This window comes from Cicer arietinum, chromosome 6, assembly GCF_000331145.2.
Source record: "Cicer arietinum cultivar CDC Frontier isolate Library 1 chromosome 6, Cicar.CDCFrontier_v2.0, whole genome shotgun sequence".
NCBI lineage: Eukaryota > Viridiplantae > Streptophyta > Magnoliopsida > Fabales > Fabaceae > Cicer > Cicer arietinum.
In genome coordinates this window covers 70,042,670-70,065,735 of record NC_021165.2, presented here as the reverse complement: position 1 = coordinate 70,065,735, position 23,066 = coordinate 70,042,670, and the positions used below count along the sequence as shown (strand labels likewise).

Sequence of the window (23,066 nt, the reverse complement as noted above, 5' to 3'; positions counted from 1 at the left end):
CATAAAAACGCATATTTTTACTGTTTTAGGGATCTTTTTGACTCTTGGGAACTTGGGAGACTTGTGCCCTAGCATAGAAACTCAAAGACGGCCGTTTCTAACGCCATTGAAGCAGTTTTATCAAGAATCATCCATGAATCATTCTTGTAATTCTTCTTTAATCCTTATCTTTTGTATCTCTGTCATGAGTAACTAAACCCTATTTGTTAGGGATGAGTGTAACTAGATGAAACCCTTATTTTTCTGATTTGATTTCTAGTTATATGAATGAGTTTATTGAATTATTTTTCTCATCTCTGTGCTTAATGCTTTTTATTGCTTGATCAACATTAAAATGTTCTACGATTTGTATTTTGAAACGGAAGTGGACTTTACGAATGCTTGAGATGAGAAATTCATGAATTTGTAGTCTAGGGATAGATGCAGGTCATGAAACCAATTAAATTAGTTGCAAAGCAATAATTTACATGAGAATTTCTATACGATAATGCTTAATTCTAATCTTAAATCCACTAAGGAATTAGGGGTTACTTTGGAATTAAAGGTTCTGTCACTAAGACATTAGGGCAAGAATAATAAAGAGAATTCGGTAATAATTCAATAAAGGAATTTAGTAACTAGGATCAAATTAGACACCAAGGTTGGATTCGAAGTGAAACTCATCCCTGACATTTTTCTCATTATAAAAGATCAATTTTATTATTGTTGTTAATTTCAAACATTATTTCAATCAACTTGGGAACCTTTTTGTTCAATTCTAGTAATCAAATATAATTCAATAGTAAAACGCAATCCTTGAGTTCGACACTCGGTATTACCGTTTTAATATTACTTGCAACGATTCAGTACACTTGCTGAAACGCTATCAGACCACTTTCAAATGTAACGTATAACTCGATGGTGCCGAGTTATGACCATTGTGCATAAACATCAAACATCTTCGTCATCGTAAACCTTCATCAATTCAAACCTGGTTGTATTTTCACCAAAGAAGACAAGGTGTCGATAAACTATATCAGTTATCGTGACGTTGTCGTCGAACTGTAACTTTTTCTTAATGACATTCTTTAGATGAGCAAGGTTGCTGCTAGAATGTACTTTGAACGCCTTTTTGTAATCACTTACAAATGTTTTCCCTTCAACTTCGTCGGCAATTGAACCATTGTAATAAACAGTACAAATGACTTGTTGAGCAACCATGATTATGTAGTTGATTAAATATGAAGTGTTAGAATGTATGATGAAATAGAAGGTGTGGTGATATGGTGTGATCTAGTTTTCTATTTATAGAAGTTAGTAAAGTGTAGAACAAGGACAAATTACAAGGATTCATATTTTTCTACTGATCCATCCACAATCGTTGATAAATTAATTTGGATGGTCAAGATTAAAGATTTAATAGATCAATTTGACTGGTTCAACTAAAATTACAAGGATTCATATTTTTCTAATGAATCATTCACAACCGTTGATAAATTAATTTGGATGGTCAAGATTAAAGATTTAATAGATCAATTTGATTGGTCCAACTAAAATTACAAGGATTCATATTTTTCTATTGAGCTATCTACAACCGTTGATAAATTAATTTAGATGGTCAAGATTAAAGATTTAATAGATCAATTTGATTGGTCCAACTAAAATTACAAGGATTCATATTTTTCTACTGAACTATCCACAACAATTGATAAATTAATTTGGATGGTCAAGATTAAAGATTTAATAGATCAATTTGATTGGTCAAACTAAAATTACAAGGATTCGTATTTTTCTACTGAATCATCCACAAATGTTGATAAATTAATTTGGATGATCAAGATTAATTTGAACAAGGATCCACACTTTTGACTGTAACAAGGATCCACACTTTTGATTGTAACAAGGATCCACAACCATCGATTACATGAAATGAGCGGCTGGGATTCGTCCGTAAGGGATCGCAACCCGAGGCTGCGACTTCTCAAATAGAGTGTTGCCTGGTGATGTGATGTCTCACAGGGTTCGCAACCTGGGGATGCGACGTTCCAATGGTTGGCTGACGGGGTGGATTGCTACCTGGCCCCGCAGTTTCCTATATAAACACTCCATACCAACATTCTCAAACACACTTCATTCAACATTCTTAATCTAAATTTCTTCAACTTCTCAAACACACTTTCTCTAACTTTACTGATGGAATTATCTACAAATCACATAGCTGAAATTCGATACATTAACGCATTTGTAAGCATTTTATATTAGTGTCATATATATTGAGTATTTAATATTACTGTCATATATTATTTTCAAATATATTAGCGTAGTATTTTATATATTATTAATTTCAGATATCCTCGAAGGACAAATTGAAATGTCATAGTCATGTCAACAAAAAATCGAACGAAGCCATATTACCGTATTTGCAACATGCCGGATTTGGTGAAGTGATCAAACTTGGAAACTACAAAATAGATATCGATTTGATTACTGCTATAGTTGAAAGATGGAGACCAGAAACTCATACTCTTCATCTCCCAATAGGTGGATGCACAATAACTTTAGAAGACATATACTATATTTTAGGATTAAATATTTATGGTTTTCCTATTGGCGGTTCAAATTTTGTGAATGTTAAAGATGTCTGTCAAGAATAATTAGGAATTATCCCACCTGAGGGAGCAACGAGGGGTAATTTTATTAAATTAAAATGGCTTAAAGATACTTTTGACAATGTTGGTAAAAACACATCCGAAGTAGAAAAACAAGCATATCTAATTGGGGTTCTACAGTCTTAGCAACGCTATATAGATAATTATGCTTTGCTACGAAATCTGATGTAATATCGATGGGAGGATGTGCATTGTTATTGCAAAACTGGGCATGGTATCGTTTGACTTGTGTTGCTCCAGATGCACCCAGTGCATGAATATTTCCACTTGTACAAAGGTAACTATTGCACATAATTTTTATATAGTTTTATTTTTTAAAACTTATTATTTACCGTATTACTAATTTTACTATATTTTTTATTTTTTATATATTCAACAGATTTAATTCCGGTGCTCTAAATTTCAGTATAGTTCCTCAAAACGATATAGAAGGATATCGAAATACAATCGATCATATGATGGTTTAGGAAGTAATATATGCATTCTCATCTAGTTGCACTTTTATATTTTATTTTATACCTCTTAATATTTACTTTAGCCTATTTTTTTAACATCTAGTTTATTTGGAGACCGTATATCGGATTCCAACACGAGGTACCCGAACAAGAGATCAATACTTGTACTGCATATACCTATCTGCACTGTTATCATATCATCGAAAAACATCATGCAGATAGAGTCGCACTTTAGTTCGACTTCCATCAACAAATTTCGCAACCTCCGGAGGATATGATGCTCTACCATGAGGTCGACATGAGGTGTGTCATTGATGATAATTGGAGTGTGGTTTGGAAAGATGCGATTCAACATCGGAATGAACATCAAAATTACGTATTGCAAGGTCAATTCGTAGAAGGTGTTTTACGCCACACAAAAGAATATATGAATTGGTTCATGCATCACACCAAATTATATATATATCTGTGGAAAGATACCTGTGCGATCCACGTTTGCAACCTTCAACATATCATGATGTTCACTCAACCCCTCAATCAATCCCACAACAACATACCATGCACCAAACATCGTCTTTATCATCACCACCACATCTACATGAAGCTGCAGATATACCGACTCAGTACTACGTTCCTTCAGTGCCAACAATACCAACTCCTGTTAATCCGACATGGAGCGGATTTTTCTATAATTTCTTTGGTACTCATTGCATAACTCCCGAGTCGGCTTATGCTGTTTTTGATTCCATGTATAACATCGAAATTCAAAATTATGCGGAAGCAGGTGGTAGTGGTTCTAATCCACAGACATAATATAACGAGGATCAACCACAACAACCTCAAGTTGTACAAAGGGATAAACGAGTTCGACGACTGCGTAGATGTGGAACTAGATGTCATTTAGATGAAAATAATTAATTTTAATTTGGTGTATTTTTTTTATTTGTAGTATTTGTTTTTTTTCTTATTGTATTTTTTTCTTTTAATTTCATGTATTTTTATTTTATTTTATTAGTATAATTTTCTTTTTATTATTAAAATTATTATTCTTTTTATTATTATTAAAATTTATAATATTATTAAATTTATTATTATTATTAATGTTTTTTCATAATAGTATTTTGAATTTTTAAATATCTTAATTATTTTTAATTTATTAAATAATAATAAACATAATTAATAATAAATAGAAATATTTATTAAATAGCAAAAAAAAAACAATGTTAGTACAAAGTCGCATCCCCGATATGCGACCATCTATTAACAATAAAAAAAAATCCCTTCACCTCGTGGCATCCTCAAATTGCGATCAGCAACTGAGGCAAAAAAAGTAGGATATTTATTTATATATATTTTTTTTCAAAATGTAGCATTTTGAGATATTTTATATTATATTAAATGAAGAATATTTATTTAGGATATTATAAATACTAAACTTAAATTATTTTACGTACATATTTATTAATTAATAAACAGTTTTATATGTGAAATAATTTAAGTTTATATATACTTTTCTCATAATTTAAAGTGTTTATAATTTTTTATTTGTATCTTTCTTTTTTAAATATTTTTTTATATCTAATTCTATAAAAGAAAAAAAATATTATTTGTTCCATCCAGACTCAAGAATTTAACTCCATCTCTATAAATATTCATAGATAAAATAAATAAATATTTAATTATTTAATAACTAATTAATATGAAAGAAGATGTAGTAATATCTGTATTCAATAATAAATTAATAAAATCGGTATGTTGTAATATTTTTTGATTATGTATTAATCATTTTTACAATGAAATTTTATTATATGTTTAATTATCATTTTTAATATATGACTTTTTAATATATCATATACTTTGTATAAGTGGTTGTAGTTTAAAATATAAGTTTGTGTGATTATTTCAACAATACTTAAGTTTAATGGTCGCCTAAAAAAACTCGTTAACAGTTAGACCATTCAAAAAATGCAATACCATTACAGAAATAGCAGTAATAATTTCTTGATAAAATGTAATCCGACCAATGTCTAAATGCGTATAACACAACAATTTTGTATATTCCATGTACGAAGCTACGTAAGAGAAAAATAAATTGTATAATTCATATAATAAAATATTATTATAATGTAATTTTTGTCAAAATTTTATTCAAAAAGATAATTATAAAACATGTTATTTATGAAAACGTATATTTATCTTTGGGTTAAATTATATATGTGATTCTTTAATTTAATTTCAGTTAACGTTTTAGTTTTTTTTTTTTTTTTTGAGTTGGTCATTTATTTTAATTTTAAGTGGCAATTTAATATTTTATGTTTTAAAATTTCAACAATGTTATCATTTTTTATACAAAAAATTTAAAAAAATCATCAAAATTTTCAACCAAAACCCATAAAATTAATAATCATCTTCAATATAATGCAAATTTTATTAAATCCATAACTCAAATATTCAAATACACTCATATTTTCATCTCCAACAACATCAAATAAATAATGAAAATATGAGTTTATTTCAAAATTTAAGTTATGAATTTGATTAAATTTATATTTTATTAAAGATGATAATAAATTTTATTTAAAAAATTTGAATTCTTATAAAAGATAGACAATATTATTAATATTTTAAAATATAAAATATCAAATTATCACTTAAAATTAAAATAAAGAACTATAAAAAAATAATTTAGCCTTTATCTTTCTTGGGAATGAAATCTGATCCCTAACCTCTTCCTTTACTCTCTCCGCGCTTCACTTCTCGTATCATACTTCAAATTCATCACATATAATATAACTATGGACTTCTCTTTTATGTTAAACGATCATCATCAAATGGAGTTTCTTCTTCTTCAATTTCTCAGAGTTTCTTGGATCGCTGCTACATTGCCTATTATCATCGCTTCCATTCCCATTCCCAAACTCAACTGCTTCCGCCGTCTCTTGCTAGGTTTTGCAAGGAGAGGAAAAATCATGCACTCTTCTTCTCAAGTAACACCACTTTCTCATTCCCATTTTACTTTTAGATTTTGATGGCTACATAGACTATACATAAAGATGAAAATTGAAACATTTGCCATATACTGGTTTGCAGAAATTTACTGTTCCTCAGAGATTCTTCTTGCACTTTTATGTTGGGGCTTCAATATGGACAACTTTTTTGCTTGTTACAACTTGGTTATATGCTTATAGAATGGTGCCATTAGTTGCAGAACCATTGTCTTATTCTACTATAACTAGTTACTTGACTGGAGGTTCAACTATTAGAACTGGTTCTGCTAAATTCCATCAGAGATATGTTGCATGGCAAGCTGTTTTTATTCTTTTATTGATGGAAGCTCAAGTTCTTCGACGCCTTTATGAAACTATATATGTGTTTAATTATAGCCCTTCTGCTCGCATGCATATTCTTGGTTATCTCACTGGATGGTTGTGAGTTTTTTTCTTAATCCTTTCACTTGCTATTGCTTTTTAATATTTTAAATTGTTTTTACTCTGATGAATTTTTCAGATATGTGTAAGACTAAAAGCCCTATTTTCTGCCAACAATTGATTTTTTGTTATAATTTTGCGACGAGGTCTCTTGTTTCTTGCTAATTACCTTTGGATGACTTCTTGATTAATCTGAAACTATTTTAAGTTATAGTTTGTACACTTTTTTAATGTAATTCTCTGGTGCGAACAAGTTGCTATAATCAACTGTCTATATCCTATTTTGTACATGTGTGTGCAACTTATGGTTCAGATTAAAATATGATGTTGGTTCTCTATTGTACAAGTTTGGCTTCTTCCTCTGCATTCCTTGACTCAACTTTTATGTGGATATAAGCATGTTGAGGTTCTTGAAACAACCTTGTTCTAATTTCCAAACAACATTGCATTTATCAGTACATGCATATTTTATACTTGTTCTGTTATGCAGCTTTGTTCAATGTAGTCAGTTATTTTCCCAATTTCGTTTTGAAGCATTTACATGTAATGACATGTGAAGTTTTTAAGATGGTGTTCATAGCTTATAATAGTTGATGTATAACTTGCGTTCAGATTTAGGACATATATGTGAGTGTTATAGAGGCACATTATTTGAAAGTTAAAACCGATAGGCGGTAACTCAGTGCATGCGATCTAATTTAATGCGTTGAACCCAATAACAAAAGCAGAAGAAAAACAGCGAGAAGAGTATGATTCATAGGGAAGAGGTTGAAGACTGCAATTGCAAAAGATTAATTCCATTTTTTTCTACTTGTGAACTAATTGTTATATACACATCAGTAATCCTAGATAGATTTACATTGTTTCTATTTGTTGTATGTGAAATCCGAAATTCATTTTAAGATTTTACCTATATAAAGTGAATGGTTATATGTATGTTCGTAGATGACTATATTGCAACAAATATTGATTGCATCATTTCCTCCACTTGTACTTCTTAGAGTTATCACTGGTTATACTCCAGCAAAAACTAAAATGGAGATGATTGATTTGTTTTCTTTTTTGAAGCTAGTTTCTACATAGCAGCACCGTTATCTCTGTGTGGTGATTGTGCATTGGATGTTTTTGACTTCTTAGCCAATCTAGCTACTGAGTTCATCGTCAAAGGCAAGAATCAGATGCCAGTACCTGAGTTAGATTTCTGGCTAATTTTAAATCCCCTCACCAAGCTTGGGTGGAAGCATTGGATTAGTGCTGCTGTTTTCTTCTGGGGCTGGATTCATCAGTATCGGTGCCATAAGATTCTTGTATGCATCATCTACTTTATTGAGATATAAATATTTGTTTTGCAAAACTTGAACAGCAAATACTTTGATCATGGCTTCTACATGCTATCTATTTTCATTTAACTGAGATTATAATACTTACTAATGGTAACAAGTCACATTACAGAGCGATTTTGGTCTCAGAAATTAAAATTATAGTTCTTGATTTTTATTTATTTTGCTTGGGAAATTTATCCGGAACTTTGTAAACTTATCTATATGCAATGATTCTTCAAATTGAAGCATGGATTTTTAAAACAAATTTATCATCATAATATCAGGTAGGATTATGTTACCTTAACATTCTTGCGATTTATTATCCCAAGGTTATCTGAATTGAATGATTTTACCAGGGTTCTCTACGAGATTCAAGACAAGCAGATGAATATGTAATTCCTCGCGGCGATTGGTTTGAAATCGTTTCCTCTCCACACTATCTCTCTGAAATGGTAACCCTCTTTCTCTCTGTCTCTATTACTTATACAGCAATGAGCCATCTAGCTAAGCCTAATATTTGATAACGACGATGAAGGTTATATACGCAAGTTTTGTGGTTGCTACTGGTGGATCCAATCTAACAATATGGCTACTTTTTGTTTTTGTGGTAATATTTTCTCATCATATTTATCATGGTTTTAATGTTATGAACAAATTATTATTTGATTGACTTGTTTTTTGCTATTTCTTTTGTTGGAACAGGTGACAAATCTGGCATTTGCAGCCGTGGAAACACATAGATGGTATCGTCGTAAATTTGAAGATTATCCAAGCAGTCGGTTTGCTGTTATTCCATTTATTCTCTGAGACAAAGTGTAATTATCTCAAAATATCAGTAAAGAACTTTTTCACTTCTCAAGATGTACATATTTAGGTTAAGCTGTTATGTTATTTATGAAAAAAGCTTTGTGTTGAAGAAATTATCATATGAGCACGAGTCCTTAGTTACAGTTGTTTCAATCTTAGTTTGAGTTTTTGAATGTTTATACCTGATGGACACTCACTCATGCTAAGAATGTCTCATAATTATAACGCTCCTTAAAAATATTTTTGCTTGAAAACTTTTTGGTGTAAAAGACCTAAACTCAGACTATGGAGAGTCTTGTAATAAGTTTTACATAATGGCATGATATTAAATGGTTATTGATAATATGGCAACTCCAGAAAATTTTGAAATTTAATCACACTCAATTGTGTACATGACTTTGTGATACTGTTTTCTGTCTTTTTTATAAGAGACCTGAGTTATAATTTAATCGATAAAAGTTGATATATTTGGTTAATAATATATCAACTTTTGTTGACTAAATTAAAACTCAATTGTCTTCTATAAAAATGACCGAAAGTCGTACTAAGGAGGTGTTTGAGTTTAAGTAATTAATAAATTTTTATTAAGGATGAATCGTTGGGGGGAATTTGAATTCTAACTCAAATAATTATTGATTAAAAATTTCAGATGATCAAGACTATTTTTCTTGAGAATAGCATGATTCAAAAAAACTTGTTTTAGTTAAAAAAAAAAAAAAAACTTGTTACACTTATCATTCTTGATATGATTTTTTGACTTTAATTAATGGACCAACTAGAGAGAAACACAACTAGCCAAGTAAAGCTGCATTCAGAACTCGGAAGAGGTAACAATAGACCAAGAGATACATACGGTAAGGGTGAATGTGATTAAAGTATAAAAATTTGGAAGCCTAAAAATAATGTTTTAACAGTTTTAATTGTTGTTGACCAAAAAATAAAGCAATTTGAATTGTTTTTCATATTGAATTTTGAAAACCAATCTCATTCAATCCAACTGAAGTTTGGACAAATAAAACAATCACCCCACTTTAATTTATATAAGCAATAAATTAACAAAAACAGTAACCATAACACTACTATACTGTTGAGCTTACAATTGTGATTAGACTTAGGATGCATTAATAATAGTTTCTTTGAGTTTACAATTGTTTGGATCAATATTTTTTGGCCGAAGAGTGTTTGGATCAACTTAAAAAATTGTTTGCGACATATCCGGTCCACAAGTTCTTATCAATCAATTTACTTTTATAAAATCTTGAAGTTTATTTATGAAAATAGCTAACAAGTTATACATAAATACTTAATTAAATTGTTTACCTTTTCCTTTTAGCTTAATCTTACCCTGCAATACGTGTTTGAATTAACGGTAAAAATGACATAATCATAATAAGTCACCACAATTTTGACATAAACTACTCATTATAACTTCCTCGAAAGTCAAATTCTGATCTCAATGAAGGTCAACAAAGCATGTGATAACCCAAACTCCAAAAACAAGTTAGCACCTTTTCAATTGACCTTTCATTTTTTTTTTTCATTTATTTAACAGAAAGCCATGAACTAAAAAGGGTAGGTAGGGCCTGAAGTTTCACAGTATCTATTCTAGAGTAAAAGCCAATTTTTACTTGATAAAATCTACAAAAGCTTATAATATTCTTTTCTATTTTCAAAAATTTATAAACTAAACGTTCACATAGACGATCAAATGGATCAGGATGGGAGTAAACAAATGGATAAGCAAATTAAGCAACAATATATTCTTGAATCTCCGTTACTTAGTACACAAGATTTGATAAGAGTGGGTAGATAATTTTATAAGGTAGTTGCTCAAGCCGCCCCCAAATCTCAGCAATATACACTACTGGGAAGCGTGTTTTCGGTAGTGCATTTTTCATATTGTGAGCAAAAATAGGAAGCTGGATGAACAATCACCATTTTATAATCATTACCAAGCATAGTTCAGAAAATAACTCAAATGGGTTCTATGGATGGCCCAAAAGGCTAGCACATGCCAAATCAGAATGTCAATACAAGTCTCAAGATTGAACAGCCATGATATATTCTCATATTTGGAGGAACATGATACATGCTTACAAAGGAAGGGCAATCTCATGCGTAAAGATCTATGCCCCAAAACTTGGCCGGTTGATTAGTTCGATATTTCTTCTCCATACTACTGATAAGCTCCGCGTCCTCTTTAGACAACTCAAAATCAAATACCTGGAAGTTCTCTTTCAATCTGTCCAGTTTCGACGTTTTAGGAATGACCACAGTGTTCCTCTGAATGCCCCAGCGAAGAGCAATCTGGGCCACAGTCTTTTTGTATTTTTCAGCAAGACCCTGAAATAAAATAATGCGACACAAAGAGGGCCCTCATATTAGTCACGTTCACCGATTTTTGGATACCGAACGGCTGGAAAATACGATAATATGCTACTAATCTGAGTTGAAACTTATTGACAACTCACTTTGAGAACTTGGTCATCCAAACATGAATCTGTACCAAACCATTCCGTGTTTGCTGCAGCACCTCCCAGTGGAGTGTGGGCTGTTACACAAATCCCGTGCTTCTGACAAAATTTGACCAGAGAGTCACGCTGGAAGTACGGATGAGTTTCAATTTGATTCACAGCTGGCTTTATCTTGGAATATGCTAAACAATCTCTAGTCAGAAAGATATCATAATTGCTGCAAATAATTCTTTGTCAGATTGTAATTTCATTAAATAGAATCAAATATTTCTCAAGTCAATACCAGGAACATCTAGACCACAAAAATTATACTTAGATGGGTTATCCAACACATTCCCCATTTTATTAGATTATACTAACAGCCACCAATGACAACCAAGCTTTATCCCATAAGGGGTAGGCAGTAAACTGATAATAGGCCATGTAATTTGAAACATATGACAAGGATGAATAAACCAGCACACAAAAAAGTCTTGAAAATGTATGCACAAGTCATTCAGAGAGACCATAAGTAATGATATGATGGATTTGCAAAATACTTAACTGCAAGTCTCTATTTTATTTTATTTTGATATATGCTGCAAGTCTATAATCATCCCAAAATAACATAACCTTGCATGCAGGAGTTGGAGGACATATTTTAAGCCGTGTATGAATAATTAATAAAGAGATAATATCAATCTTTCATGAAACCAACCTTCATGAACTTATCAAGATTGGTTGTTTTAATCTTTCATCATTTTACTATTTCCAAATTACTAGATAAAACTTATCACATAAACTAGTCATAAAAAGGATCTCCATAGAATCTACTAGAAGGCATAGTTAAGATTGCTTGCAGCACTGAAGTAGACCTGATTCCTATGCTGCGAACCAAGCCCTGTGAGACAAGATCTTCCATCGCATGCCAGGTAGTTTCCAGGGATATGGTTGTATCTATGTCCAGGACCCCATCTTCACCCAAAGCACTATCAGTAGTACCAACCCCTGCACGTGTGAGGATTGTGACAATTATTTAGCACACATATGAATGTGTTTTAGATCACTTGATAAAACCATAGTTATCTATAGCAGCCAATAGTGGCGGCTGGCCAATATTATCTAGCTGTAGAGTTATGGATTAAAGGTGCAAGCCGTAGCGACCGTAATAGTGGCCAAATAGCGGCGCCACCTATTGTCCGCACCAGGGGAGGGACGCTCAAAAACCCAAAAGCCCCCTTAAACAAAGATGTTTCAGATGGGGGCATTTTAGGTTACATTTTTTTGTTTCATTGCCTTTAGTTGTCATCTACTTGTATGTCTTGCTTAAGTACTATGACATTTTATTATTAATCATCAATAGGTCATGAGTCTCAAGTAATTTTCCAATTTTTTAGCATTAATTATTTAATATCATTTAAGACATAAAAAAATGAGAGTAACGGCCCCCCTGCTCTCCGCTATTCTATTATAGCATTTTTGGAATCAGCCTCTCCGCACCACTATCCGGTATTGATAACTAGTTAAAATTTCAACCATAAAGTTGATAGTTGCTAGTTTTGCTAAGTAGATAGAATGTATAGAGTTGAACAGAAAAACAAGAGGGATGAACCATAAAAGAACCAGAAATGTTATGTTAAAAGGCATATAACAGATTTGACTAAAAGTAGAGACATTTATGTATATATCTGAGTCCATGATAATAGAATAAAGTTCAATTAGATCAATCCTTTCAGAAGCCAACAAGGATAATTTCTATACATGAACAAACAAAAAATTCATGAAAACATAAAAAACTACACATACCAGTATGCCTTGTGGCTACAGGAAAGTGAACAAGATATAAATCCAGATAATCTAACTGAAGCTTCTTAAGACTATCTTTGCATGCCTCAACAACATGTCCGTGATCAGAATTCCAAAGCTGAAAGCAGAGATTCAAATGCCAAGTACCATTAACTCATAATAAGACAGTAATAATCAGACTCGGAGCAATCAATAACCAATACCATTACCAACAAAAAGGGCCTATTTGAATTGGTTTATTTGAGCTTATCTACTAGAAAACACTTGTAAAACTGATTTGTGAAAGCCTAGTGGATCATAATTGTGTCTAATTAGTTAGTGAAAGTCTAAAACCTATATTAAGCCAATGGGATAGTTTTTTCTGTTTTCTGTTTTAGTTAGTTAGTTATGGTTGTAACTAACTAGAGGAAAGGGAGAAGCTATATAAGGCATGGCTTGCAACTTGCAACAAAGAACTTGTAATGCAAGGCAGTGATAGTAAGTGTTCTAAGGTCAATAAGAGAGTTCAATTGAGCATAGAGTAGAAATTCTAAGTGCTGAAATATTGTACTAAACTCTTGGTTATTGAAGAAAGGAATAAAACAACTATCAGTGAAGACGTAGGAGATTATTGCTCTGAACCTCGATAATTCTCATGTTTTCTTTGTCTTTTATAATTTCCAATAATCAATTCTGTATTCACATTTAATTTTTCTGGATTGAAATCATAACAAATTGGTATCAAAAGCCCGGTTCAAGAAGAAGGTATTTTCTTTCCTCAAAAATGGGTGGAGCAAAATTTGATATTGAGAAGTTTACTGGTGATAACGATTTTGGGCTATGGAGAATCAAGATGAAAGCTTTGCCGGTTCATCAAGGATTGCAAGATGCATTGCTGTGCATTTCGAAAATGCCAGCAACATTGTCTGAAAAGGATATGGAGAGCAAGGCACACAGCACCATCATTCTTTCCCTGGGTGATGATGTTCTCAGAGAAGTGGCAGCTCAAGACACTGCTGCTGGTGTTTGGTTGAAGCTTGAGAGCCTTTAAATGACTAAGTCTCTATTAAACAAACTTTATTTGAAGAAGAGTCTGCACCAAATGAAGATGGAAGAAGGTATGTCCATTAAAGAACATGTTTCTTTATTCACCAAAACTGTTCTTGATTTAAAAAGCATTGATGTTGAAATAATGAAGAAGATCAAGCAATCATGTTACTATGCTCTCTGCCACCCTCCTTTGAAAATCTTGTGGACACAATGATGTTTGGGAGAGAAACTCTCACTTTGGAGGAAGTTAAGGTGACTAAATGCAAGAGAAATGAAGAAAATTATTGATATAAAAGGGTAAACTAGTGATGCTGAGGGGCTCTTTGCTCGAGGAAAAGCTGAAAAGAAATATGGTAAAAACAAGACCAAGAAAACTTGTTATCATTGTCATAAAGAAGGGCATTTTCGTAGAGATTGCCCTGAAAGAAAGAAGCAATGTCATGGAAATTACAAAGATGAGAATGATGTTGCTGTGGTTGCTGATGGATATGAAAGCAGTGATGTATTATCAGTAACTGAAGAACCATGCTGGAATGAATGGATTCTGGATGCTGGGTGCACTTTCCACATGACACCCAATCTAGAATGGTTTGATACTTACAACAAAACTGATGCTGGGAAAGTTGTGATGGGAAACAAATGGCCCGTAAGGTGGCTGGAATTGGAATTGTGAAGATCAAAATTGGTGATGGATCAACTAAAATTCTCTCTAATGTGAGGCATGTACCTGAACTGAAGAGAAATCTGATTTCCTTTGGTATGCTGGACCAGGCTGGCTTCACAATAAAATCTGAAGGGGGAATACTCAAGGTTTACAAAGGTACTTCCCAGATTCTTCAAGGAATCGGAAGCAATGGACTATACAAATTGCAAGGTAAAATTATCACTAACTCTGCCAGCTTAATTTCTGTCACAAATGATATTTCTACAAAGATATGGCATTGTAGATTAGCTCATGTTAGTGAAAGGGGTCTGGAGGAATTATATAAGCAAGGTTTGATGGGGAATGGAAATTTTGAGAAGTTAGAATTTTGTGAGTTTTGTCTTTATGGCAAACAGAAAAGGGAAAAATCCAATACTAGTACACATACTACAAAGGCCATGTTAGACTATGTTCATTCAGATATATGGAGACCTGCTAGAGTCCCTTCACGTGGAGGGGCCAGATTCTTTATATCCTTTATTGATGACTGGTCAAGAAAGGTGTGGGTTTACTTACTGAAGCACAAGAATCAAGCCTTCAAAAGTTTCAAGCAATGGAAGTCACTGATGGAGAAACAAAGAGGGAAGCAGATCAAGGTCCTAAGAACAAATAATGGCCTGGAATATCTAAGTAATGAGTTTACAGAATTTTGCAAAGATATAGGGATAGCCAGACATAAGACAGTGAGACTAACACCCCCAACAAAATGGTCTGGCTGAAAGGATGAATATGACCATTTTGGAGAGAGTCAGGTGTATGTTGACCAATGCTAAACTTGACAAGAGATTCTGGGGAGAGGCAGTACATACAGCCTGTTACTTGATCAAGTAAGCCACGGAGCACAAATTAAGGTGGAGCTGCCAAGTCCTGATAAGCCTAACCCAGAGAGAACTGTAAACCTGACACAACCTGAAACTAATGGATATGCAGATCTGGAGAGATAGAGAAAGGAGAGAAGTAAGAGCTCCAGTAAGGTATGGATATGCAGATCTGGTTGCATATTCCTTAATTGTTGAAAAAGATGACCAATGGACTGATCCAATCAGCTACAAGGATGCTGTTATTGGAGAAGACAATAAGCATTGGGAAGCTGCTATGAGGGATGAATTGGACTCACTCATGAAGAATGACACTTGGAAACTTGTGATAAAACCTAAAGATTAGAAAGTCATAGGCTGCAACTGGATTTTTAAGAGAAAACCTGAGATTCTAGGAGTTGAGAAGATGAGATTCAAAGCTAGACTAGTAGCAAAGGGATATTCACAAAGAGAAGGAATTGACTTTAAGGAAATATTTTCTCCAGTTGTGAAGCATACCAGTATTAGGGTTATACTTGCTTTAGTTGCTGCCTCCAACCTGGAACTGAAACAAATGGATGTCAAGAGTGCTTTCTTACATGGTCACCTAGAAGAAACAATCTACATGAGTCAACCTAAGGGTCATGTTGTGCCACGAAAGGAACATGTGGTATATTTGCTTCAAAGATCACTGTATGGACTTAAGCAGTCCCCTAGACAATGGTACAAAAGATTTGAGTCTTTTGTGATTTCAAAAGGATTCAATAGAAGCTCTTATGACTGTTGTGTCTATTTCAAAAAAGAAGGTTCAATCAACTTCATATATCTATTACTCTATGTAGATGATATGTTAATAGCTAGTTCTGATATGAATGCTATCAACAGTTTGAAGAAATCACTTAATTCTGAATTTGAAATGAAGGACTTAGGAGCAGCTAAGAGAATCCTTGGTATGGAAATTGACAGGGACTGGTCTATGGGATTGCTACATGTAAAGCAGTCCAATTCTAGAAAAATTACTTAAGAGATTTAACATGATGGATGCCAAAACTGTGTTAACTCCTATTGCTAGACACTTCAAACTATCCTCAAGTCAGTCATCTCAAACTGATGAAGAGCTTCAATTCATGAGCAAAACTCCATATGTCAGTGCCACTGGAAGCTTGATGTATGCAATGGTTTGTTCAAGACCTGATATAGCATATGCAGCTAGCATAGTGAGCAGATTTATGGGGAATCTAGGGAAAAAACACTGGCTGGCAGTAAAATGGATATTCAAGTATCTGAAGGGCACAAAATCAGTTGGACTCACATATGGCAGATCAAAAGCAGAAATGAATGGACTGGCAGGATATGTTAACGCAGATTATGCTGGTGATCTTGACAAGAGAAGGCCTACAAAAGGATATTTGTTCACATTATATGGAGGAGTAGTGAGTTGGAAGGCAAATTTACAATCTATTGTGGCTTTATCTTCAACAAAATCTGAATACATTGCACTTACTGAATCAATCAAGGAAGCTATTTGGCTCAAAGGCATTGTCAATGAATTAGAAGGGAAGACCAGTGCTATAACTGTCTGGTGTGACAGCCAAAGTGTCATCTTCCTCTCGAAGAACCCTTTGTTTCATGAGAGGACCAAGCACATTGACACTAGATTGCATTACATTTGAGACATCATTGCTGAAGGGAGTGTGGAAGTAAAGAAGGTATGTACAGAAGATAATCCGGCAGACATTCTAACTAAAGTAGTTCCTAGCGCCAAGTTTGCGCATTGTTTGGATTTGGTGAATGTTGGGGTTTTTCCCAACTGAAGTCTCTAAAAGGACTTGAGACTTTCTAACTATGCGAACAACAATTAAAGATCCAAGGTGGAGAATTGTGAAAGCCTAGTGGATCATAATTGTGTCTAATTAGTTAGTGAAAGTCTAAAACCTATATATTAAGCCAATGTGATAGTTTTTTCTGTTTTAGTTAGTTAGTTATGGTTGTAACTAACTAGAGGAAAGGGAGAAGCTATATGAGGCATGGCTTGCAACTTGCAACAAAGAACTTGTAATGCAAGGCAGTGATAGTAAGTGTTCTAAAGTCAATAAGAGATAGTTCAATGAGCATAGAGTATAAATTCTAAGTGCTGAAATATTGTACTAAACTCTTGGTTATTGAAGAAAGGAATAAAACAACTATCAGTGAGGACGTAGGAGATTATTGCTTAGAACCACGATAATTCTCGCGTTTTCTTTGTCTTTTATCATTTCAAATAATCAATCCTGTATTCACATTTAATTTTTCTGGATTGAAATCATAACATGATTGGTATAACTTATGGAAACTTTTAATTACATGTCCAGAAACTGTTTCAGTTTATTTTCATAAACTTTATGTGATAGCTTGTGAAAACAACTTATAGCTTAGATAACAATTTAACTTTATTTTATCTTTTATTATAGAAATATTTTATATAAAAGCACTTATACACTAAGCGCTTATATTAGATAAACTAGTTGGTTGGTTACACTTGTTCATTAGTTGCATTTACTAGTTGGTTACACTGGTTAATTAATTAGTTAATTATTTACATTTGTTAATTGTTCTCATTATTAATTAATATAAGCCTTATTGTAACTTGATGTAATCACCATTCTCATTATCAATACATTATTCAATATTATATAATATTAACAGTTTATGCTATAACTACTCTTTTAATTAAGGTGTTTATCCAATCCGTGTGGGTGTAACGAATAAACATAATATAATAAGCAAGATTTGTTGTAAAATTGACCTTGGTGGTAATGAAAAGGTCCTCCCTCTTCACAAGGCCACTGTCAAAAGCCTCTTTAAGCGCATCTCCAACTTCTGATTCGTTCTTGTAATCAGCTACAACACATTGAAATTATCAACATACCACCCAAGAATAACTAATTTTTTTTAACTACCTTTTCATAATTTAAGAAACTAGATTGAAATCCAAGTAAGTAAATATATCCAAAATTGTAGGAGTAAAAGAAGGATAGCAATAGATACCAGCACAATCAAAATGGCGATAACCGATTCTGATGGAATTGAGAATGAGGTCTTTGATTTCTTGTCCTTGAATGCGCCACACTCCAAGACCGATGATAGGCATCTTAAAGCCACTGTTCAGTGTGATTGCCATTTTTGCTACTTCTTCTTCCTCTTCGCTCTCACCTATACTCCCTTATAACAATATATGGGCCTGAAATATCGGGCCACTATGTCGGAATAACCCAAGCCCGTTTATCAAAAATTGTATCAAAATTGTTCATACCTATAATATTTGATATATCTTAATTTTTTTCATACTCAGATGAAATGGTAAGAAAATTTCTCCACAATTTGAGTTTGAATTCGATTAACAAAAAAAATTAAAAACACATTAACTATACAAATAAATATTTCGTAAATCAATAAAAAATTACCATATCAAAACTCTAATCTTAACAACCATTATCAAAAGATATATTGCACTTTGTCGTTTATTTGCAGTTTTGTCATTATTAAAATTATGTATTATTTGATTTTATCAAATAACGGTATATAGAGAAAAAAAAATGTAATAAAAATAAAGAAAGACAAATAACACAAAATAGAAATAAAATGTAAGAGGAAAGAAATAAATATATTTATTAAATAACAAAAATATTATTAGATGTAAATAAATGTATAAAATATATATTTAAATATATTTTTATTTGTAAAAAATTTTTTATTAATAATTTTAAATTAAATAATCGTAAATAATTTAATAGTAATATTGTCTTACAAAAATGTGAGAGATTAAATTATCATTCAATAAAATTATTATCTTAAAATTTTAGATAATTTCTAGACATTTTTTTATGACATTCCATTACTCATATTTTAATATATACTATTATTGATTGATATTAACTTTTTTACAATGATTGACATTACCTTGTTAAATATTATTCATGTATTTTGATATTTATTTTAACTTTTATGAGAACCATATTTAACGGTTGAAATATAATATTAATATTAATTTAAGTGTAAAGTGATACTGTAATTTATTATTATATATTATTATGGCTAATTTTAAATTTTTTCCACAAATTTCTCTACGTAGATTGCACAAATTCTCAATACTAACATCCCTTCAAGACTACATTAATGTTAAAAAATGAGTACATTTTGAAGTTTAAAATATGCATAGTGGATTTGAAGTTTTCTGCTTTGTAAAAGGCGAGTGTGCATAATATTCAATACATTAGTTATTTAAAAAATTACGTATAGGAAGTGACTTTTATGAAAGTCATTTAAAAAAATAATAATACTGTAAAAGTTATTTTTTTAGTTCATATTTTTCTATTAAAAAATAGTTTAAGACGATTTCTATTGTTTTTACCGTAATAATCATATTTACAAATATTTTTCTTTTCAAATAACTTTTATAGTAAAAACTATATTTACAAGGAAAATGTAAGAAATTTAAAAATTGATAGAGTTCTTTTTGAGATTCTAATACTCCATCCGATTTTTTACAAGTGTCGGTTTCTTAAATAATTATTTATTAAAAAGACAAACAAATGTGAATTAAGATAATAAATTGATTAAAATATTATAAATAAATGACAAATAATTTTATAAAAAATAATAAAATTTATAAATTTAATTTATATAATTACGAGTTTTTAAATTCAATTTAAAGACAAAACGTTCACATAATAATATCACTAAGCTATAAGATTTAAGGACCAAAATTTATTAGTTTATGGGGCATGTGTAAATAACATACAAGTGCTAAATTGTTGGGGTAGAGTATTAATGTAGGAAGTATGATTAACAATTTTTAAAAAGATAAGCAATACATACATACACGACGTTATGACAACTGGACTTAGCTTGTTAATCCGGGTTCGGATCCGGGTCCCAAACCACAGGGCACCCGAAGATTTATTAATAATTGAATAAAAATTAACTAACTATAAATAATAGCAAAGCAATCAATCACCCACGTTCACTAACCTTCTTCCTCTACCGCAAAAAAGAGATCGGAACCTCTCTTTCTCAATCAGAATACCGTTCTCCGTAGATCAGATCTATTCGACTTCGTTACAGTAAAAATGGCTCCATTTAGCGGCGATGAAACGGCACCGTTTTTTGGCTTCCTTGGAGCCGCAGCTGCCCTCGTCTTCTCATGTAATTCAACTATCCCTAATTTTCTCAATTAGATCTGTTTTCGTCTTTTCTCGATCTCTTTTCAATTTCTCTCTCTTTTTTTTTTTACTAAATTTCAATTTCCGATATGTTTTATACGCAGAGTCTTCTCAAATTGTTTCTGAGTTTCGCTTGCGTTTCGATCCTTTTTAATAGTTTGAATAGCAATTAACTTGATGCAGGATCTTATTTATTTTATTTTAAAATTAATTTTATGTATCGTCGTTATGGATTCAGTTGCGCTTTCATATTTTCTGTCGAGTAACAAATTTGTTGGATTTAATATATGCTACTGCAAATCATAGATATTAAATTCTGAAGTTTTATAAAAATATTCTCATGAACAAGTAGTGATTTCTCATAGTTATAGTTTATGTGGATCTTCATTGTTTAAAAATCGAGGTATTGCTTTACCTTGGTTTGGAACTGTTGAATTGTTTTAATTTGTGAGAAAAAAACTGAGATTGTTCATTTGACTATAGATCTTATTGATTTATGTTTATGATACTTTGAAATGAATTGATGGATGAAGGTATGGGAGCTGCCTATGGCACAGCAAAGAGTGGTGTGGGAGTGGCTTCCATGGGTGTGATGAGACCGGAGCTGGTGATGAAGTCTATTGTACCTGTTGTTATGGCTGGTGTTTTGGGTATTTATGGTCTTATTATTGCTGTTATTATCAGTACTGGGATTAACCCCAAGGCTAAATCTTATTACCTTTTTGACGGTTATGCACATCTCTCCTCTGGTCTTGCCTGTGGGCTTGCTGGGCTCTCTGCTGGCATGGCTATTGGTATTGTTGGTGATGCCGGTGTTAGGTATGATTCTTCTACCTTAGTAATTGATTTGTGTAATTAAACTTGAAACTGGTTTTTAGATGACTTTTTCCCTTTGTGATTTGCTCTGATGATATACTGAAGAAGTCTAGAATTTCACTTAGATATGCATTCTATCTGTGAACACATGGGTCCTGACTTCTCATATTTACACTGCTCAACTGTTTTCTTTGGGTATGTTTGAGTTGGTGGTATACAGTGGAATGAAGTGGAATTGAATGAAATGGGTTAACATCCATTTTTTTAAATATAACTAAACTATTTCATTCTATTGCAACCTATACTACCAATCCAAGCAAACCCTTGGCAAGTTCATTTTCGCTTGTCCTTAAACTTTTTCACAATCTAATATGGTACGATGATCCTTCATGGAATTTGTATTTTGCTTTAACTAGCCTGCAATTGTTGTCAATATGATACTGGGATATGTTTTGTTTACAATCATTCCTAATAAATTTCTTTCTTTGAATAATTAATCTCCTTCTGCAGAGCCAATGCACAGCAGCCAAAACTTTTTGTTGGAATGATTCTTATCCTCATCTTTGCTGAAGCTCTTGCCCTTTATGGTCTCATTGTTGGTATTATCTTGTCGTCACGTGCTGGCCAGTCTAGAGCCGAATAAGAAAACAGCTGTGTTGCAAAATATTCTTTGACCACCAACCTTCTTATTAAGAAAGTGTGGGGTGAATTTTTAGTTGTGCGGTTAGTGATGTGTTTGGACACCACTTGCGATATTTAACAAATACTTGTGAAAGCAATAGCTCCACCTGTCATTTGATGGTGTTTGTATAAGTAGTCTATCTTTTGCTTAATAAAGCTTTTTAAGCTTGTTCCTTTTTTATTTTGAAATGTGTCATGCCATATTATATGAGCCTACTTTGTTTTTGCTACCGCTGAAACTAGTGCTTGTAATGATTTAGTTGCAAATAGAACTTGTATGCATTTGTTGATCTTTTCATATTGGATGCAGGATTACTGCTAGATGTGGCTTTTACAGTATTATTATGATCTTTTCACAATAGAAAAGCATTTATTGTTGAGGTCATATTCTAAATTCATAAGATTTTGAACCATTTGATTGTTAGTGAGATGAAAAATATGAAATGAACTTGACTAGAATTTTAGTCAGCAAGCAAACTTTTGTATGAAGGTGCTATATAGTAGTATTTCTAAGTTTTCCCTCCATGAAAGAAATACAAAGAAATTGCTTGGCAAACCAGATTATGAATGGCAAGAAGAACTGTCAGAGGGTCGAACTAAGATCTAAGGGGGGAAGATGAGAAGTTTAACTAGATTGATGCCTGTCTTCATCATGCTATTATGCCTCTTTTAAAAACCCTCGTTATTCTTGTGTAATGCTTCAATTTTCTGAACCTCTTCATGTCTATGTGATATACGTGGTGTTACCTAATCCATTAGGTAGATAGTGTTTTTTTGTGGTCACGTGCTATAAATAAGTCTGAGTGAGGATGTTTTATTCACTTCTGAACCTTTGGTCACGAGCTCTGTATGACAGGGTGTGTGTGCTTCGTTTTACCCTAATAGTCGCTGTCTTTATTTGCAATGCCTTTTAATGTTTG

General features: G+C 32.2%; 3 protein-coding genes across 4 annotated transcripts; 2 read left to right on the top strand and 1 right to left on the bottom strand.

Annotated features, from left to right (window-relative positions):
• Nucleotides 1-5,805: 5,805 nt before the first annotated feature.
• Nucleotides 5,806-8,839, top strand: LOC101499200 (polyprenal reductase 2). Of its 2 annotated transcripts, XM_012717793.3 has the most exons (6): nt 5,806-6,090; nt 6,194-6,531; nt 7,604-7,838; nt 8,210-8,305; nt 8,389-8,460; nt 8,556-8,839. In XM_012717793.3, the coding sequence occupies exons 1-6, from the start codon at nt 5,899-5,901 to the stop codon at nt 8,658-8,660; spliced, it is 1,038 nt and encodes a 345-aa protein (XP_012573247.2). In that variant the 5' UTR covers nt 5,806-5,898; the 3' UTR covers nt 8,661-8,839. The 2 variants fall into 2 exon arrangements, with proteins under 2 accessions (XP_012573247.2, XP_073225854.1); XM_073369753.1 differs by lacking the exon at nt 8,389-8,460.
• A 1,558-nt stretch (nt 8,840-10,397) lies between these two features.
• On the bottom strand, nt 10,398-18,637 carry LOC101498878 (NADP-dependent D-sorbitol-6-phosphate dehydrogenase-like). The gene is made up of 6 exons (XM_004507455.4): nt 18,476-18,637; nt 18,234-18,328; nt 12,920-13,037; nt 11,989-12,121; nt 11,132-11,351; nt 10,398-11,003 (listed from the first exon to the last, which is right to left on the bottom strand). Exons 1-6 carry the CDS (start codon nt 18,606-18,608, stop codon nt 10,773-10,775), a joined length of 930 nt encoding a protein of 309 aa, XP_004507512.1. The 5' UTR covers nt 18,609-18,637; the 3' UTR covers nt 10,398-10,772.
• Nucleotides 18,638-20,429: 1,792 nt separating this feature from the next.
• Nucleotides 20,430-22,467, top strand: LOC101498538 (V-type proton ATPase 16 kDa proteolipid subunit). The gene is made up of 3 exons (XM_004507454.4): nt 20,430-20,632; nt 21,183-21,468; nt 21,976-22,467. The coding sequence occupies exons 1-3, from the start codon at nt 20,557-20,559 to the stop codon at nt 22,106-22,108; spliced, it is 495 nt and encodes a 164-aa protein (XP_004507511.1). The 5' UTR covers nt 20,430-20,556; the 3' UTR covers nt 22,109-22,467.
• The last annotated feature ends 599 nt before the right edge of the window (nt 22,468-23,066 follow it).

Excerpts from the sequence above, each read along its gene's own strand:
- LOC101499200 (XM_012717793.3), top strand. The coding sequence starts at position 5,899 with ATGGACTTCTCTTTTATGTTAAACGATCATCATCAAATGGAGTTTCTT. Across the intron at positions 6,091-6,193 it reads TCATGCACTCTTCTTCTCAA|AAATTTACTGTTCCTCAGAG; the intron begins GTAACACCACTT and ends ACTGGTTTGCAG. Across the intron at positions 7,839-8,209 it reads ATCGGTGCCATAAGATTCTT|GGTTCTCTACGAGATTCAAG; the intron begins GTATGCATCATC and ends TGATTTTACCAG.
- LOC101498538 (XM_004507454.4), top strand. The coding sequence starts at position 20,557 with ATGGCTCCATTTAGCGGCGATGAAACGGCACCGTTTTTTGGCTTCCTT. Across the intron at positions 20,633-21,182 it reads AGCTGCCCTCGTCTTCTCAT|GTATGGGAGCTGCCTATGGC; the intron begins GTAATTCAACTA and ends TGATGGATGAAG. Across the intron at positions 21,469-21,975 it reads GTTGGTGATGCCGGTGTTAG|AGCCAATGCACAGCAGCCAA; the intron begins GTATGATTCTTC and ends CTCCTTCTGCAG.
- LOC101498878 (XM_004507455.4), bottom strand. The coding sequence starts at position 18,608 with ATGGCAATCACACTGAACAGTGGCTTTAAGATGCCTATCATCGGTCTT. Across the intron at positions 13,038-18,233 it reads ACCTTTTCATTACCACCAAG|CTTTGGAATTCTGATCACGG; the intron begins GTCAATTTTACA and ends CTCTGCTTTCAG. Across the intron at positions 12,122-12,919 it reads TGTAGCCACAAGGCATACTG|GGGTTGGTACTACTGATAGT; the intron begins GTATGTGTAGTT and ends TCACACGTGCAG.